Source organism: Oncorhynchus nerka, unplaced genomic scaffold, assembly GCF_034236695.1.
Source record: "Oncorhynchus nerka isolate Pitt River unplaced genomic scaffold, Oner_Uvic_2.0 unplaced_scaffold_836, whole genome shotgun sequence".
NCBI lineage: Eukaryota > Metazoa > Chordata > Actinopteri > Salmoniformes > Salmonidae > Oncorhynchus > Oncorhynchus nerka.
The window spans coordinates 58,486-74,694 of NW_027040435.1; the positions used below are offsets into that span (position 1 = coordinate 58,486).

The 16,209-nt window shown below is 40.6% G+C and overlaps 1 protein-coding gene across 1 annotated transcript in view; it reads right to left on the reverse strand.

Moving 5' to 3' along the window:
- Positions 1 to 16,209, reverse strand: part of LOC135571033 (serine/threonine-protein phosphatase with EF-hands 2-like) — a gene marked incomplete at its 3' end in the record, with an annotated part of 80,400 nt that overhangs the window by 55,183 nt on the left and 9,008 nt on the right. The window contains exons 6-7 of the mRNA XM_065016847.1: positions 14,432 to 14,601; positions 14,067 to 14,181 (exon numbers count right to left, since the gene is read on the reverse strand). Of these exons, the coding sequence (XP_064872919.1) occupies positions 14,067 to 14,181; positions 14,432 to 14,601 (285 nt within the window). The remainder of the gene's footprint in view (positions 1 to 14,066; positions 14,182 to 14,431; positions 14,602 to 16,209) is intronic.

The following is a 16,209-nucleotide window of genomic DNA, read 5'->3' on the forward strand; positions in this document are numbered from 1 at the left end:
TCCTAGATAGTCAGTGTTGTGTCCTAGATAGTCAGTGTTGTGTCCTAGATAGTCAGTGTTGTGTTGTCCTAGATAGTCAGTGTTGTGTCCTAGATAGTCAGTGGTGTTATTGTGTCCTAGATAGTCAGTGTTGTGTCCTAGATAGTCAGTGTTGTGTCCTAGATAGTCAGTTTTGTGTTATTGTCCTAGATAGTCAGTGTTGTGTCCTAGATAGTCAGTGTTGTGTCCTAGATAGTCAGTGTTGTGTTGTCCTAGATAGTCAGTGTTGTGTCCTAGATAGTCAGTGGTGTTATTGTGTCCTAGATAGTCAGTGTTGTGTCCTAGATAGTCAGTGGTGTTATTGTGTCCTAGATAGTCAGTGTTGTGTTATTGTGTCCTAGATAGTCAGTGTTGTGTCCTAGATAGTCAGTGTTGTGTCCTAGATAGTCAGTGTTGTGTCCTAGATAGTCAGGGTTGTGTTAGTGTCCTAGATAGTCAGTGTTGTGTTATTGTGTCCTAGATAGTCAGTGTTGTGTCCTAGATAGTCAGTGTTGTGTCCTAGATAGTCAGTGTTGTGTTATTGTGTCCTAGATAGTCAGTGTTGTGTTACTGTGTCCTAGATTACATTTACATTACATTTAAGTCATTTAGCAGACGCTCTTATCCAGAGCGACTTACAAATTGGTGCTTTCACCTTATGACATCCAGTGGAACAGCTAGATAGTCAGTGTTGTGTCCTAGATAGTCAGTGTTGTGTCCTATACAGTCAGTGTTGTGTCCTAGATAGTCAGTGTTGTGTCCTAGATAGTCAGTGTTGTGTACTAGATAGTCAGTGTTGTTTCCTATACAGTCAGTGTTGTGTCCTAGATAGTCAGTGTTGTGTCCTAGATAGTCAGTGTTGTGTCCTAGATAGTCAGTGTTGTGTCCTAGACAGTCAGTGTTATGTCCTAGATAGTCAGTGTTGTGTCCTAGATAGTCAGTGTTGTGTCCTAGATAGTCAGTGTTATGTCCTAGATAGTCAGTGTTGTGTCCTAGATAGTCAGTGTTGTGTCCTAGATAGTCAGTGTTGTGTCCTAGATAGTCAGTGTTGTGTCCTAGACAGTCAGTGCTGTGTCCTAGATAGTCAGTGTTGTGTCCTAGATAGTCAGTGTTGTGTTATTGTGTCCTAGATAGTCAGTGTTGTGTCCTAGATAGTCAGTGTTGTGTCCTAGATAGTCAGTGTTGTGTCCTAGATAGTCAGTGTTGTGTCCTAGACAGTCAGTGCTGTGTCCTAGATAGTCAGTGTTGTGTCCTAGATAGTCAGTGTTATGTCCTAGATAGTCAGTGTTGTGTCCTAGATAGTCAGTGTTGTGTCCTAGATAGTCAGTGTTGTGTCCTAGATAGTCAGTGTTGTGTTATTGTGTCCTAGATAGTCAGTGTTGTGTCCTAGACCGTCAGTGTTATGTCCTAGATAGTCAGTGTTGTGTCCTAGATAGTCAGTGTTGTGTCCTAGACAGTCAGTGCTGTGTCCTAGATAGTCAGTGTTGTGTCCTAGATAGTCAGTGTTGTGTCCTAGATAGTCAGTGTTGTGTCCTAGATAGTCAGTGTTGTGTCCTAGATAGTCAGTGTTGTGTCCTATACAGTCAGTGTTGTGTCCTATACAGTCAGTGTTGTGTCCTAGATAGTCAGTGTTGTGTTATTGTGTCCTAGATAGTCAGTGTTGTGTTCTAGATAGTCAGTGTTGTGTACTAGATAGTCAGTGTTGTGTACTAGATAGTCAGTGTTGTGTCCTAGATAGTCAGTCTTGTGTTATTGTGTCCTAGACAGTCAGTGTTGTGTCCTAGATAGTCAGTGTTATGTTATTGTGTCCTAGATAGTCAGTGTTGTGTCCTAGATAGTCAGTGTTGTGTTATTGTGTCCTAGACAGTCAGTGTTGTGTTATTGTGTCCTAGATAGTCAGTGTTGTGTCCTAGATAGTCAGTGTTCTGTCCTAGATAGTCAGTGTTGTGTCCTAGATAGTCAGTGTTGTGTTATTGTGTCCTAGATAGTCAGTGTTGTGTCCTAGTCAGTGTTGTCAGTGTTGTGTGTCCTAGATAGTCAGTGTTGTGTCCTAGATAGTCAGTGTTGTGTCCTAGATAGTCAGTGTTGTGTCCTAGATAGTCAGTGTTGTGTTATTGTGTCCTAGATAGTCAGTGTTGTGTCCTAGACAGTCAGTGTTATGTCCTAGATAGTCAGTGTTGTGTCCTAGATAGTCAGTGTTGTGTCCTATACAGTCAGTGTTGTGTCCTAGACAGTCAGTGTTGTGTCTTAGATAGTCAGTGTTGTGTTATTGTGTCCTATACAGTCAGTGTTATGTCCTAGATAGTCAGTGTTGTGTTATTGTGTCCTAGATAGTCAGTGTTGTGTACTAGATAGTCAGTGTTGTGTACTAGATAGTCAGTGTTGTGTCCTAGATAGTCAGTGTTGTGTCCTAGATAGTCAGTGTTGTGTCCTAGATAGTCAGTGTTGCGTCCTATACAGTCAGTGTTAGTGTCCTAGATAGTCAGTGTTGTGTTATTGTGTCCTAGACAGTCAGTGTTGTGTTAGTGTCCTAGATAGTCAGTGCTTTGTTATTGTGTCCTAGACAGTCAGTGTTGTGTCCTAGATAGTCAGTGTTGTGTTATTGTGTCCTATACAGTCAGTGTTATGTCCTAGATAGTCAGTGTTGTGTTTTTGTGTCCTAGATAGTCAGTGTTGTGTACTAGATAGTCAGTGTTGTGTACTAGATAGTCAGTGTTGTGTCCTAGATAGTCAGTGTTGTGTCCTAGATAGTCAGTGTTGTGTTACTGTGTCCTAGATAGTCAGTGTTGTGTCCTAGATAGTCAGTGTTGTGTCCTAGATAGTCAGTGTTGTGTCCTAGATAGTCAGTGTTGTGTTACTGTGTCCTAGATAGTCAGTGTTGTGTCCTAGATAGTCAGTGTTGTGTCCTAGATAGTCAGTGTTGTGTCCTAGATAGTCAGTGTTGTGTCCTAGACAGTCAGTGTTATGTCCTAGATAGTCAGTGTTGTGTCCTATACAGTCAGTGTTGTGTCCTAGATAGTCAGTGTTGTGTTATTGTGTACTAGATAGTCAGTGTTGTGTTATTGTGTCCTAGATAGTCAGTGTTGTGTCCTAGATAGTCAGTGTTGTGTCCTAGATAGTCAGTGTTGTGTCCTAGATAGTCAGTGTTGTGTCCTAGATAGTCAGTGTTGTGTTATTGTGTCCTAGATAGTCACTGTTGTGTCCTAGATAGTCAGTGTTGTGTTATTGTGTCCTAGATAGTCAGTGTTGTGTTATTGTGTCCTAGATAGTCAGTGTTGTGTCCTAGATAGTCAGTGCTGTGTCCTAGATAGTCAGTGTTGTGTCCTAGATAGTCAGTGTTGTGTCCTAGATAGTCAGTGTTGTGTCCTAGATAGTCAGTGTTGTGTCCTAGATAGTCAGTGTTGTGTTATTGTGTCCTAGACAGTCAGTGTTGTGTTATTGTGTCCTAGATAGTCAGTGTTATGTCCTAGATAGTCAGTGTTGTGTCCTAGATAGTCAGTGTTGTGTCCTAGATAGTCAGTGTTGTGTCCTAGATAGTCAGTGTTGTGTCCTAGATAGTCAGTGTTGTGTCCTAGATAGTCAGTGTTGTGTTATTGTGTCCTAGACAGTCAGTGTTGTGTCCTAGATAGTCAGTGTTGTGTTATTGTGTCCTAGATAGTCAGTGTTGTGTCCTAGATAGTCAGTGTTGTGTTATTGTGTCCTAGACAGTCAGTGTTGTGTCCTAGATAGTCAGTGTTGTGTTATTGTGTCCTAGATATTCAGTGTTGTGTCCTAGATAGTCAGTGTTGTGTTATTGTGTCCTAGATAATCAGTGTTGTGTCCTAGATAGTCAGTGTTGTGTCCTCGATAGTCAGTGTTGTGTTATTGTGTCCTAGACAGTCAGTGTTGTGTTATTGTGTCCTAGATAGTCAGTGTTGTGTCCTAGATAGTCAGTGTTGTGTCCTAGATAGTCAGTGTTGTGTTATTGTGTCCTAGATAGTCAGTGTTGTGTTGTCCTAGATAGTCAGTGTTGTGTCCTAGATAGTCAGTGGTGTTATTGTGTCCTAGATAGTCAGTGTTGTGTCCTAGATAGTCAGTGGTGTTATTGTGTCCTAGATAGTCAGTGTTGTGTTATTGTGTCCTAGATAGTCAGTGTTGTGTCCTAGATAGTCAGTGTTGTGTCCTAGATAGTCAGTGTTGTGTCCTAGATAGTCAGGGTTGTGTTAGTGTCCTAGATAGTCAGTGTTGTGTTATTGTGTCCTAGATAGTCAGTGTTGTGTCCTAGATAGTCAGTGTTGTGTCCTAGATAGTCAGTGTTGTGTTATTGTGTCCTAGATAGTCAGTGTTGTGTTACTGTGTCCTAGATTACATTTACATTACATTTAAGTCATTTAGCAGACGCTCTTATCCAGAGCGACTTACAAATTGGTGCTTTCACCTTATGACATCCAGTGGAACAGCTAGATAGTCAGTGTTGTGTCCTAGATAGTCAGTGTTGTGTCCTATACAGTCAGTGTTGTGTCCTAGATAGTCAGTGTTGTGTCCTAGATAGTCAGTGTTGTGTACTAGATAGTCAGTGTTGTTTCCTATACAGTCAGTGTTGTGTCCTAGATAGTCAGTGTTGTGTCCTAGATAGTCAGTGTTGTGTCCTAGATAGTCAGTGTTGTGTCCTAGACAGTCAGTGTTATGTCCTAGATAGTCAGTGTTGTGTCCTAGATAGTCAGTGTTGTGTCCTAGATAGTCAGTGTTGTGTCCTAGATAGTCAGTGTTATGTCCTAGATAGTCAGTGTTGTGTCCTAGATAGTCAGTGTTGTGTCCTAGATAGTCAGTGTTGTGTCCTAGATAGTCAGTGTTGTGTTATTGTGTCCTAGATAGTCAGTGTTGTGTCCTAGACCGTCAGTGTTATGTCCTAGATAGTCAGTGTTGTGTCCTAGATAGTCAGTGTTGTGTCCTAGACAGTCAGTGCTGTGTCCTAGATAGTCAGTGTTGTGTCCTAGATAGTCAGTGTTGTGTCCTAGATAGTCAGTGTTGTGTCCTAGATAGTCAGTGTTGTGTCCTATACAGTCAGTGTTGTGTCCTATACAGTCAGTGTTGTGTCCTAGATAGTCAGTGTTGTGTTATTGTGTCCTAGATAGTCAGTGTTGTGTCCTAGATAGTCAGTGTTGTGTACTAGATAGTCAGTGTTGTGTACTAGATAGTCAGTGTTGTGTCCTAGATAGTCAGTCTTGTGTTATTGTGTCCTAGACAGTCAGTGTTGTGTCCTAGATAGTCAGTGTTATGTTATTGTGTCCTAGATAGTCAGTGTTGTGTCCTAGATAGTCAGTGTTGTGTTATTGTGTCCTAGACAGTCAGTGTTGTGTTATTGTGTCCTAGATAGTCAGTGTTGTGTCCTAGATAGTCAGTGTTGTGTCCTAGATAGTCAGTGTTGTGTCCTAGATAGTCAGTGTTGTGTTATTGTGTCCTAGATAGTCAGTGTTGTGTCCTAGATAGTCAGTGTTGTGTCCTAGATAGTCAGTGTTGTGTCCTAGATAGTCAGTGTTGTGTCCTAGATAGTCAGTGTTGTGTCCTAGATAGTCAGTGTTGTGTTATTGTGTCCTAGATAGTCAGTGTTGTGTCCTAGACAGTCAGTGTTATGTCCTAGATAGTCAGTGTTGTGTCCTAGATAGTCAGTGTTGTGTCCTAGACAGTCAGTGCTATGTCCTAGATAGTCAGTGGTGTTATTGTGTCCTAGATAGTCAGTGTTGTGTCCTAGATAGTCAGTGGTGTTATTGTGTCCTAGATAGTCAGTGTTGTGTTATTGTGTCCTAGATAGTCAGTGTTGTGTCCTAGATAGTCAGTGTTGTGTCCTAGATAGTCAGTGTTGTGTCCTAGATAGTCAGGGTTGTGTTAGTGTCCTAGATAGTCAGTGTTGTGTTATTGTGTCCTAGATAGTCAGTGTTGTGTCCTAGATAGTCAGTGTTGTGTCCTAGATAGTCAGTGTTGTGTTATTGTGTCCTAGATAGTCAGTGTTGTGTTACTGTGTCCTAGATTACATTTACATTACATTTAAGTCATTTAGCAGACGCTCTTATCCAGAGCGACTTACAAATTGGTGCTTTCACCTTATGACATCCAGTGGAACAGCTAGATAGTCAGTGTTGTGTCCTAGATAGTCAGTGTTGTGTCCTATACAGTCAGTGTTGTGTCCTAGATAGTCAGTGTTGTGTCCTAGATAGTCAGTGTTGTGTACTAGATAGTCAGTGTTGTTTCCTATACAGTCAGTGTTGTGTCCTAGACAGTCCTAGATAGTCAGTGTTGTGTCCTAGATAGTCAGTGTTGTGTCCTAGATAGTCAGTGTTGTGTCCTAGACAGTCAGTGTTATGTCCTAGATAGTCAGTGTTGTGTCCTAGATAGTCAGTGTTGTGTCCTAGATAGTCAGTGTTGTGTCCTAGATAGTCAGTGTTATGTCCTAGATAGTCAGTGTTGTGTCCTAGATAGTCAGTGTTGTGTCCTAGATAGTCAGTGTTGTGTCCTAGATAGTCAGTGTTGTGTCCTAGATAGTCAGTGTTGTGTCCTAGATAGTCAGTGTTGTGTCAGTCAGTGTTGTGTCCTATACAGTCAGTGTTGTGTCCTAGATAGTCAGTGTTGTGTTATTGTGTCCTAGATAGTCAGTGTTGTGTCCTAGATAGTCAGTGTTGTGTACTAGATAGTCAGTGTTGTGTACTAGATAGTCAGTGTTGTGTCCTAGATAGTCAGTCTTGTGTTATTGTGTCCTAGACAGTCAGTGTTGTGTCCTAGATAGTCAGTGTTATGTTATTGTGTCCTAGATAGTCAGTGTTGTGTCCTAGATAGTCAGTGTTGTGTTATTGTGTCCTAGACAATCAGTGTTGTGTTATTGTGTCCTAGATAGTCAGTGTTGTGTCCTAGATAGTCAGTGTTCTGTCCTAGATAGTCAGTGTTGTGTCCTAGATAGTCAGTGTTGTGTTATTGTGTCCTAGATAGTCAGTGTTGTGTCCTAGATAGTCAGTGTTGTGTCCTAGATAGTCAGTGTTGTGTCCTAGATAGTCAGTGTTGTGTCCTAGATAGTCAGTGTTGTGTCCTAGATAGTCAGTGTTGTGTTATTGTGTCCTAGATAGTCAGTGTTGTGTCCTAGACAGTCAGTGTTATGTCCTAGATAGTCAGTGTTGTGTCCTAGATAGTCAGTGTTGTGTCCTAGACAGTCAGTGCTATGTCCTAGATAGTCAGTGTTGTGTCCTAGATAGTCAGTGTTGTGTCCTAGATAGTCAGTGTTGTGTCCTATACAGTCAGTGTTGTGTCCTATACAGTCAGTGTTGTGTCCTAGATAGTCAGTGTTGTGTTATTGTGTCCTAGATAGTCAGTGTTGTGTCCTAGATAGTCAGTGTTGTGTCCTAGATAGTCAGTGTTGTGTACTAGATAGTCAGTGTTGTGTCCTAGATAGTCAGTGTTGTGTTATTGTGTCCTAGACAGTCAGTGTTGTGTCCTAGATAGTCAGTGTTGTGTCCTAGATAGTCAGTGTTGTGTCCTAGATAGTCAGTGTTGTGTCCTAGATAGTCAGTGTTGTGTTATTGTGTCCTAGATAGTCAGTGCTTTGTTATTGTGTCCTAGATAGTCAGTGTTGTGTCCTAGATAGTCAGTGTTGTGTCCTATACAGTCAGTGTTGTGTCCTAGACAGTCAGTGTTGTGTCTTAGATAGTCAGTGTTGTGTTATTGTGTCCTATACAGTCAGTGTTATGTCCTAGATAGTCAGTGTTGTGTTATTGTGTCCTAGATAGTCAGTGTTGTGTACTAGATAGTCAGTGTTGTGTACTAGATAGTCAGTGTTGTGTCCTAGATAGTCAGTGTTGTGTCCTAGATAGTCAGTGTTGTGTTACTGTGTCCTAGATAGTCAGTGTTGTGTTATTGTGTCCTAGATAGTCAGTGTTGTGTCCTAGATAGTCAGTGTTGTGTCCTAGATAGTCAGTGTTGTGTCCTAGATAGTCAGTGTTGTGTTACTGTGTCCTAGATAGTCAGTGTTGTGTCCTAGATAGTCAGTGTTGTGTCCTAGATAGTCAGTGTTGTGTCCTAGATAGTCAGTGTTGTGTCCTAGACAGTCAGTGTTATGTCCTAGATAGTCAGTGTTGTGTCCTATACAGTCAGTGTTGTGTCCTAGATAGTCAGTGTTGTGTTATTGTGTACTAGATAGTCAGTGTTGTGTTATTGTGTCCTAGATAGTCAGTGTTGTGTCCTAGATAGTCAGTGTTGTGTCCTAGATAGTCAGTGTTGTGTCCTAGATAGTCAGTGTTGTGTCCTAGATAGTCAGTGTTGTGTTATTGTGTCCTAGATAGTCACTGTTGTGTCCTAGATAGTCAGTGTTGTGTTATTGTGTCCTAGATAGTCAGTGTTGTGTTATTGTGTCCTAGATAGTCAGTGTTGTGTCCTAGATAGTCAGTGTTGTGTCCTAGATAGTCAGTGTTGTGTCCTAGATAGTCAGTGTTGTGTCCTAGATAGTCAGTGTTGTGTCCTAGATAGTCAGTGTTGTGTCCTAGATAGTCAGTGTTGTGTCCTAGATAGTCAGTGTTGTGTCCTAGATAGTCAGTGTTGTGTTATTGTGTCCTAGACAGTCAGTGTTGTGTTATTGTGTCCTAGATAGTCAGTGTTATGTCCTAGATAGTCAGTGTTGTGTCCTAGATAGTCAGTGTTGTGTCCTAGATAGTCAGTGTTGTGTCCTAGATAGTCAGTGTTGTGTCCTAGATAGTCAGTGTTGTGTTATTGTGTCCTAGACAGTCAGTGTTGTGTCCTAGATAGTCAGTGTTGTGTTATTGTGTCCTAGATAGTCAGTGTTGTGTCCTAGATAGTCAGTGTTGTGTTATTGTGTCCTAGACAGTCAGTGCTGTGTTATTGTGTCCTAGATAGTCAGTGTTATGTCCTAGATAGTCAGTGTTGTGTCCTAGACAGTCAGTGTTGTGTCCTAGATAGTCAGTGTTGTGTCCTAGATAGTCAGTGTTGTGTCCTAGATAGTCAGTGTTGCGTCCTATACAGTCAGTGTTAGTGTCCTAGATAGTCAGTGTTGTGTTATTGTGTCCTAGACAGTCAGTGTTGTGTCCTAGATAGTCAGTGTTGTGTTATTGTGTCCTAGATATTCAGTGTTGTGTCCTAGATAGTCAGTGTTGTGTTATTGTGTCCTAGATAATCAGTGTTGTGTCCTAGATAGTCAGTGTTGTGTCCTCGATAGTCAGTGTTGTGTTATTGTGTCCTAGACAGTCAGTGTTGTGTTATTGTGTCCTAGATAGTCAGTGTTGTGTCCTAGATAGTCAGTGTTGTGTCCTAGATAGTCAGTGTTGTGTCCTAGATAGTCAGTGTTGTGTTATTGTGTCCTAGATAGTCAGTGTTGTGTCCTAGATAGTCAGTGTTGTGTTATTGTGTCCTAGATAGTCAGTGTTGTGTCCTAGATAGTCAGTGTTGTGTTATTGTGTCCTAGACAGTCAGTGTTGTGTTATTGTGTCCTAGATAGTCCGTGTTGTGTCCTAGATAGTCAGTGTTGTGTCCTAGATAGTCAGTGTTGTGTCCTAGATAGTCAGTGTTGTGTCCTAGATAGTCAGTGTTGCGTCCTATACAGTCAGTGTTTTGTCCTAGATAGTCAGTGTTGTGTTATTGTGTCCTAGACAGTCAGTGTTGTGTTATTGTGTCCTAGATAGTCAGTGTTGTGTCCTAGATAGTCAGTGTTGTGTCCTAGATAGTCAGTGTTGTGTCCTAGATAGTCAGTGTTGTGTTATTGTGTCCTAGATAGTCAGTGTTATGTCCTAGATAGTCAGTGTTGTGTTATTGTGTCCTAGACAGTCAGTGTTGTCTTATTGTGTCCTAGATAGTCAGTGTTATGTCCTAGATAGTCAGTGTTGTGTTATTGTGTCCTAGACAGTCAGTGTTGTCTTATTGTGTCCTAGATAGTCAGTGTTGTGTTATTGTGTCCTAGATAGTCAGTGTTGTCTTATTGTGTCCTAGATAGTCAGTGTTGTGTTAGTGTACTAGATAGTCAGTGTTGTGTCCTAGATAGTCAGTGTTGTGTCCTAGATAGTCAGTGTTGTGTTATTGTGTCCTATACAGTCAGTGTTATGTCCTAGATAGTCAGTGTTGTGTTTTTGTGTCCTAGATAGTCAGTGTTGTGTACTAGATAGTCAGTGTTGTGTACTAGATAGTCAGTGTTGTGTCCTAGATAGTCAGTGTTGTGTCCTAGATAGTCAGTGTTGTGTTACTGTGTCCTAGATAGTCAGTGTTGTGTCCTAGATAGTCAGTGTTGTGTCCTAGATAGTCAGTGTTGTGTCCTAGACAGTCAGTGTTATGTCCTAGATAGTCAGTGTTGTGTCCTATACAGTCAGTGTTGTGTCCTAGATAGTCAGTGTTGTGTTATTGTGTCCTAGATAGTCACTGTTGTGTCCTAGATAGTCAGTGTTGTGTTATTGTGTACTAGATAGTCAGTGTTGTGTTATTGTGTCCTAGATAGTCAGTGTTGTGTTACTGTGTCCTAGATAGTCAGTGTTGTGTCCTAGATAGTCAGTGTTGTGTCCTAGATAGTCAGTGTTGTGTCCTAGATAGTCAGTGTTGTGTCCTAGACAGTCAGTGTTATGTCCTAGATAGTCAGTGTTGTGTCCTATACAGTCAGTGTTGTGTCCTAGATAGTCAGTGTTGTGTTATTGTGTCCTAGATAGTCACTGTTGTGTCCTAGATAGTCAGTGTTGTGTTATTGTGTACTAGATAGTCAGTGTTGTGTTATTGTGTCCTAGATAGTCAGTGTTGTGTTATTGTGTCCTAGATAGTCAGTGTTGTGTCCTAGATAGTCAGTGTTGTGTCCTAGATAGTCAGTGTTGTGTCCTAGATAGTCAGTGTTGTGTCCTAGATAGTCAGTGTTGTGTCCTAGATAGTCAGTGTTGTGTCCTAGATAGTCAGTGTTGTGTTATTGTGTCCTAGACAGTCAGTGTTGTGTTATTGTGTCCTAGATAGTCAGTGTTATGTCCTAGATAGTCAGTGTTGTGTCCTAGATAGTCAGTGTTGTGTCCTAGATAGTCAGTGTTGTGTCCTAGATAGTCAGTGTTGTGTCCTAGATAGTCAGTGTTGTGTCCTAGATAATCAGTGTTGTGTTATTATGTCCTAGACAGTCAGTGTTGTGTCCTAGATAGTCAGTGTTGTGTTATTGTGTCCTAGATAGTAAGTGTTGTGTCCTAGATAGTCATTGTTGTGTTATTGTGTCCTAGACAGTCAGTGCTGTGTTATTGTGTCCTAGATAGTCAGTGTTATGTCCTAGATAGTCAGTGTTGTGTCCTAGACAGTCAGTGTTGTGTCCTAGATAGTCAGTGTTGTGTCCTAGATAGTCAGTGTTGTGTCCTAGATAGTCAGTGTTGCGTCCTATACAGTCAGTGTTAGTGTCCTAGATAGTCAGTGTTGTGTTATTGTGTCCTAGACAGTCAGTGTTGTGTCCTAGATAGTCAGTGTTGTGTTATTGTGTCCTAGATATTCAGTGTTGTGTCCTAGATAGTCAGTGTTGTGTTATTGTGTCCTAGATAGTCAGTGTTGTGTCCTAGATAGTCAGTGTTGTGTCCTAGATAGTCAGTGTTGTGTCCTAGATAGTCAGTGTTGTGTTATTGTGTCCTAGACAGTCAGTGTTGTGTCCTAGATAGTCAGTGTTGTGTTATTGTGTCCTAGATAGTCAGTGTTGTGTCCTAGATAGTCAGTGTTGTGTCCTAGATAGTCAGTGTTGTGTTATTGTGTCCTAGACAGTCAGTGTTGTGTTATTGTGTCCTAGATAGTCCGTGTTGTGTCCTAGATAGTCAGTGTTGTGTCCTAGATAGTCAGTGTTGTGTCCTAGATAGTCAGTGTTGTGTCCTAGATAGTCAGTGTTGCGTCCTATACAGTCAGTGTTTTGTCCTAGATAGTCAGTGTTGTGTTATTGTGTCCTAGACAGTCAGTGTTGTGTTATTGTGTCCTAGATAGTCAGTGTTGTGTTATTGTGTCCTAGATAGTCAGTGTTATGTTATTGTGTCCTAGATAGTCAGTGTTGTGTCCTAGATAGTCAGTGTTGTGTCCTAGATAGTCAGTGTTGTGTCCTAGATAGTCAGTGTTGTGTTATTGTGTCCTAGATAGTCAGTGTTATGTCCTAGATAGTCAGTGTTGTGTTATTGTGTCCTAGACAGTCAGTGTTGTCTTATTGTGTCCTAGATAGTCAGTGTTATGTCCTAGATAGTCAGTGTTGTGTTATTGTGTCCTAGACAGTCAGTGTTGTCTTATTGTGTCCTAGATAGTCAGTGTTGTGTTATTGTGTCCTAGATAGTCAGTGTTGTCTTATTGTGTCCTAGATAGTCAGTGTTGTGTTAGTGTACTAGATAGTCAGTGTTGTGTCCTAGATAGTCAGTGTTGTGTCCTAGATAGTCAGTGTTATGTCCTAGATAGTCAGTGTTGTGTCCTAGATAGTCAGTGTTGTGTCCTAGATAGTCAGTGTTGTGTCCTAGATAGTCAGTGGTGTTATTGTGTACTAGATAGTCAGTGTTGTGTCCTAGATAGTCAGTGTTGTGTTATTGTGTCCTAGACAGTCAGTGTTGTGTCCTAGACAGTCAGTGTTGTGTCCTAGACAGTCAGTGTTGTGTCCTAGATAGTCAGTGTTGTGTCCTAGATAGTCAGTGTTGTGTCCTAGATAGTCAGTGTTGTGTCCTAGATAGTCAGTGTTGTGTCCTAGATAGTCAGTGTTGTTATTGTGTCCTAGATAGTCAGTGTTGTGTTATTGTGTACTAGATAGTCAGTGTTATGTCCTAGATAGTCAGTGTTGTGTTATTGTGTCCTAGACAGTCAGTGTTGTGTCCTAGATAGTCAGTGTTGTGTCCTAGACAGTCAGTGTTGTGTCCTAGATAGTCAGTGTTGTGTCCTAGATAGTCATTGTTGTGTTATTGTGTACTAGATAGTCAGTGTTGTGTCCTAGATAGTCAGTGTTGTGTCCTAGATAGTCAGTATTGTGTTATTGTGTACTAGACAGTCAGTGTTGTGTTATTGTGTCCTAGATAGTCAGTGTTGTGTTATTGTGTCCTAGATAGTCAGTGTTGTGTCCTAGATAGTCAGTGTTGTGTCCTAGATAGTCAGTGTTGTGTCCTAGATAGTCAGTGTTGTGTTATTGTGTCCTAGATAGTCAGTGTTGTGTCCTAGATAGTCAGTGTTGTGTCCTATATAGTCAGTGTTGTGTTATTGTGTACTACATAGTCAGTGTTGTGTTATTGTGTCCTAGATAGTCAGTGTTGTGTCCTAGACAGTGTTATTGTGTACCAGACAGTCAGCCTGTGTTATTGTGTACTAGATAGTGTTGTGTACTAGATAGTCAAATTGACATCTGGATACTCACGTTTCCCCCCAAAAAGCTAGGCCTTTAAATGAAATTAACCAACAAGTACAAGACAGTACATGGTCAAATATTGGACAACATAGTTAGCAGTACTGAACACAATATTGGACAACATAGTTAGCAGTACTGAACACAATATTGGACAACATAGTTAGCAGTACTGAACACAATATTGGACAACATAGTTAGCAGTACTGAACACAATATTGGACAACATAGTTAGCAGTACTGAACACAATATTGGACAACATAGTTAGCAGTACTGAACACAATATTGGACAACATAGTTAGCAGTACTGAACACAATATTGGACAACATAGTTAGCAGTACTGAACACAATATTGGACAACATAGTTAGCAGTACTGAAAACAATATTGGACAACATAGTTAGCAGTACTGAAAACAATATTGGCCAACATAGTTAGCAGTACTGAACACAATATTGGTCAACATAGTTAGCAGTACTGAACACAATATTGGTCAACATAGTTAGCAGTACTGAACACAATATTGGACAACATAGTTAGCAGCACTGAACACAATATTGGACAACATAGTTAGCAGTACTGAACACAATATTGGTCAACATAGTTAGCAGTACTGAAAACAATATTGGGGTGGTGAATTAGTTTCCCTCATACAGTGTAAAGTGCTTTGATCATCTGGAAAAGCTCTATATCAATCCAATCACTAAAAATGTATCAACAACCTACCACATATTGTGATCTCCTTGGCGTAGGGTGTGGACAGGTGAATGACGTTTGGCATCTGTTTCAGGAGCTTCTTAGTCTGGTGTAACAACTGCAGCATGTATCTGCCATGGAGAGGCTGAAAGAAGAGGAACCACCAGGTAGGACTATAGGTTATTGATCTGTTATTATTCATTAAGCCGTCATACTGTCCACAACAGCTCCTGCACTCCCTGGGCACATATTCAGAAAGCAGTCCTGATCTAGGATCAGTTTGTGCCTTTTAGATCATAATGAGTATGATTATATGGACACAGTGAAGTTGATCCTAGACCAGCTTTAAGAATACTTGTCCTGTAGAATAAAGTTTGAATTGAATGGTACGGTACCTGTTGTTCTTTGAATGCAGAGAGCAGGGCGTTGGTGTGAGAGACGGTGAGGGGGAAGGTGAGGTGAGGACCGCTGTAGGACTCAGGAACAGTGATCTGTTCATACATGGTCTGTCTCTCTCTGTCTGACCACGGGTCAACCACTGGGTCCAGCAGGTGGGAGATCAGATCTGACAACATGGAGGATGGAACACACAGGTGTAATAGAATAGATCAAACTGGAGGATGGAACACACAGGTTTAATAGAATAGATCAAACTGGAGGATGGAACACACAGGTTTAATAGAATAGATCAAACTGGAGGATGGAACACACAGGTTTAATAGAATAGAATCAAACTGGAGGATGGAACACACAGGTTTAATATAATAGAATCAAACTGGAGGATGGAACACACAGGTTTAATAGAATAGATCAAACTGGAGGATGGAACACACAGGTTTAATAGAATAGAATCAAACTGGAGGATGGAACACACAGGTTTAATAGAATAGATCAAACTGGAGGATGGAACGCACAGGTTTAATAGAATAGATCAAACTGGAGGATGGAACACACAGGTTTAATAGAATAGAATCAAACTGGAGGATGGAACACACAGGTTTAATAGAATAGATCAAACTGGAGGATGGAACACACAGGTTTAATAGAATAGATCAAACTGGAGGATGGAACACACAGGTTTAATAGAATAGAATCAAACTGGAGGATGGAACACACAGGTTTAATAGAATAGATCAAACTGGAGGATGGAACACACAGGTTTAATAGAATAGAATCAAACTGGAGGATGGAACACACAGGTTTAATAGAATAGAATCAAACTGGAGGATGGAACACACAGGTTTAATAGAATAGAATCAAACTGGAGGATGGAACACACAGGTTTAATAGAATAGATCAAACTGGAGGATGGAACACACAGGTTTAATAGAATAGAATCAAACTGGAGGATGGAACACACAGGTTTAATATAATAGAATCAAACTGGAGGATGGAACACACAGGTTTAATATAATAGAATCAAACTGGAGGATGGAACACACAGGTTTAATAGAATAGATCAAACTGGAGGATGGAACACACAGGTTTAATAGAATAGAATCAAACTGGAGGATGGAACACACAGGTTTAATATAATAGAATCAAACTGGAGGATGGAACACACAGGTTTAATAGAATAGAAGACACAGGGTTACTAGAATAGAACACACAGGGTTAATAGAAGAGAACACACAGGGTTAATAGAATAGAACACACAGGTTTAATAGAATAGAATACACAGGGTTACTAGAATAGAACACACAGGGTTAATAGAAGAGAACACACAGGGTTAATATAATAGAACACACAGGGTTAATAGAATAGAAGACACAGGGTTACTAGAATAGAACACACAGGGTTACTAGAATAGAACACACAGGGTTAATAGAAGAGAACACACAGGGTTAATAGAAGAGAACACACAGGGTTAATAGAAGAGAACACACAGGGTTAATAGTATAGAACACACAGGGTTACTAGAATAGAACACACAGGGTTAATAGAAGAGAACAAACAGGGTTAATAGAATAGAACACACAGGGTTAATAGAATAGAACACACAGGGTTAATAGAATAGAACACACAGGGTTAATAGAATAGAACACACAGGGTTAATAGAAGAGAACACACAGGGTTAATAGAAGAGAACACACAGGGTTAATAGAATAGAACACACAGGGTTACTAGAATAGAACACACAGGGTTAATAGAATAGAACACACAGGGTTAATAT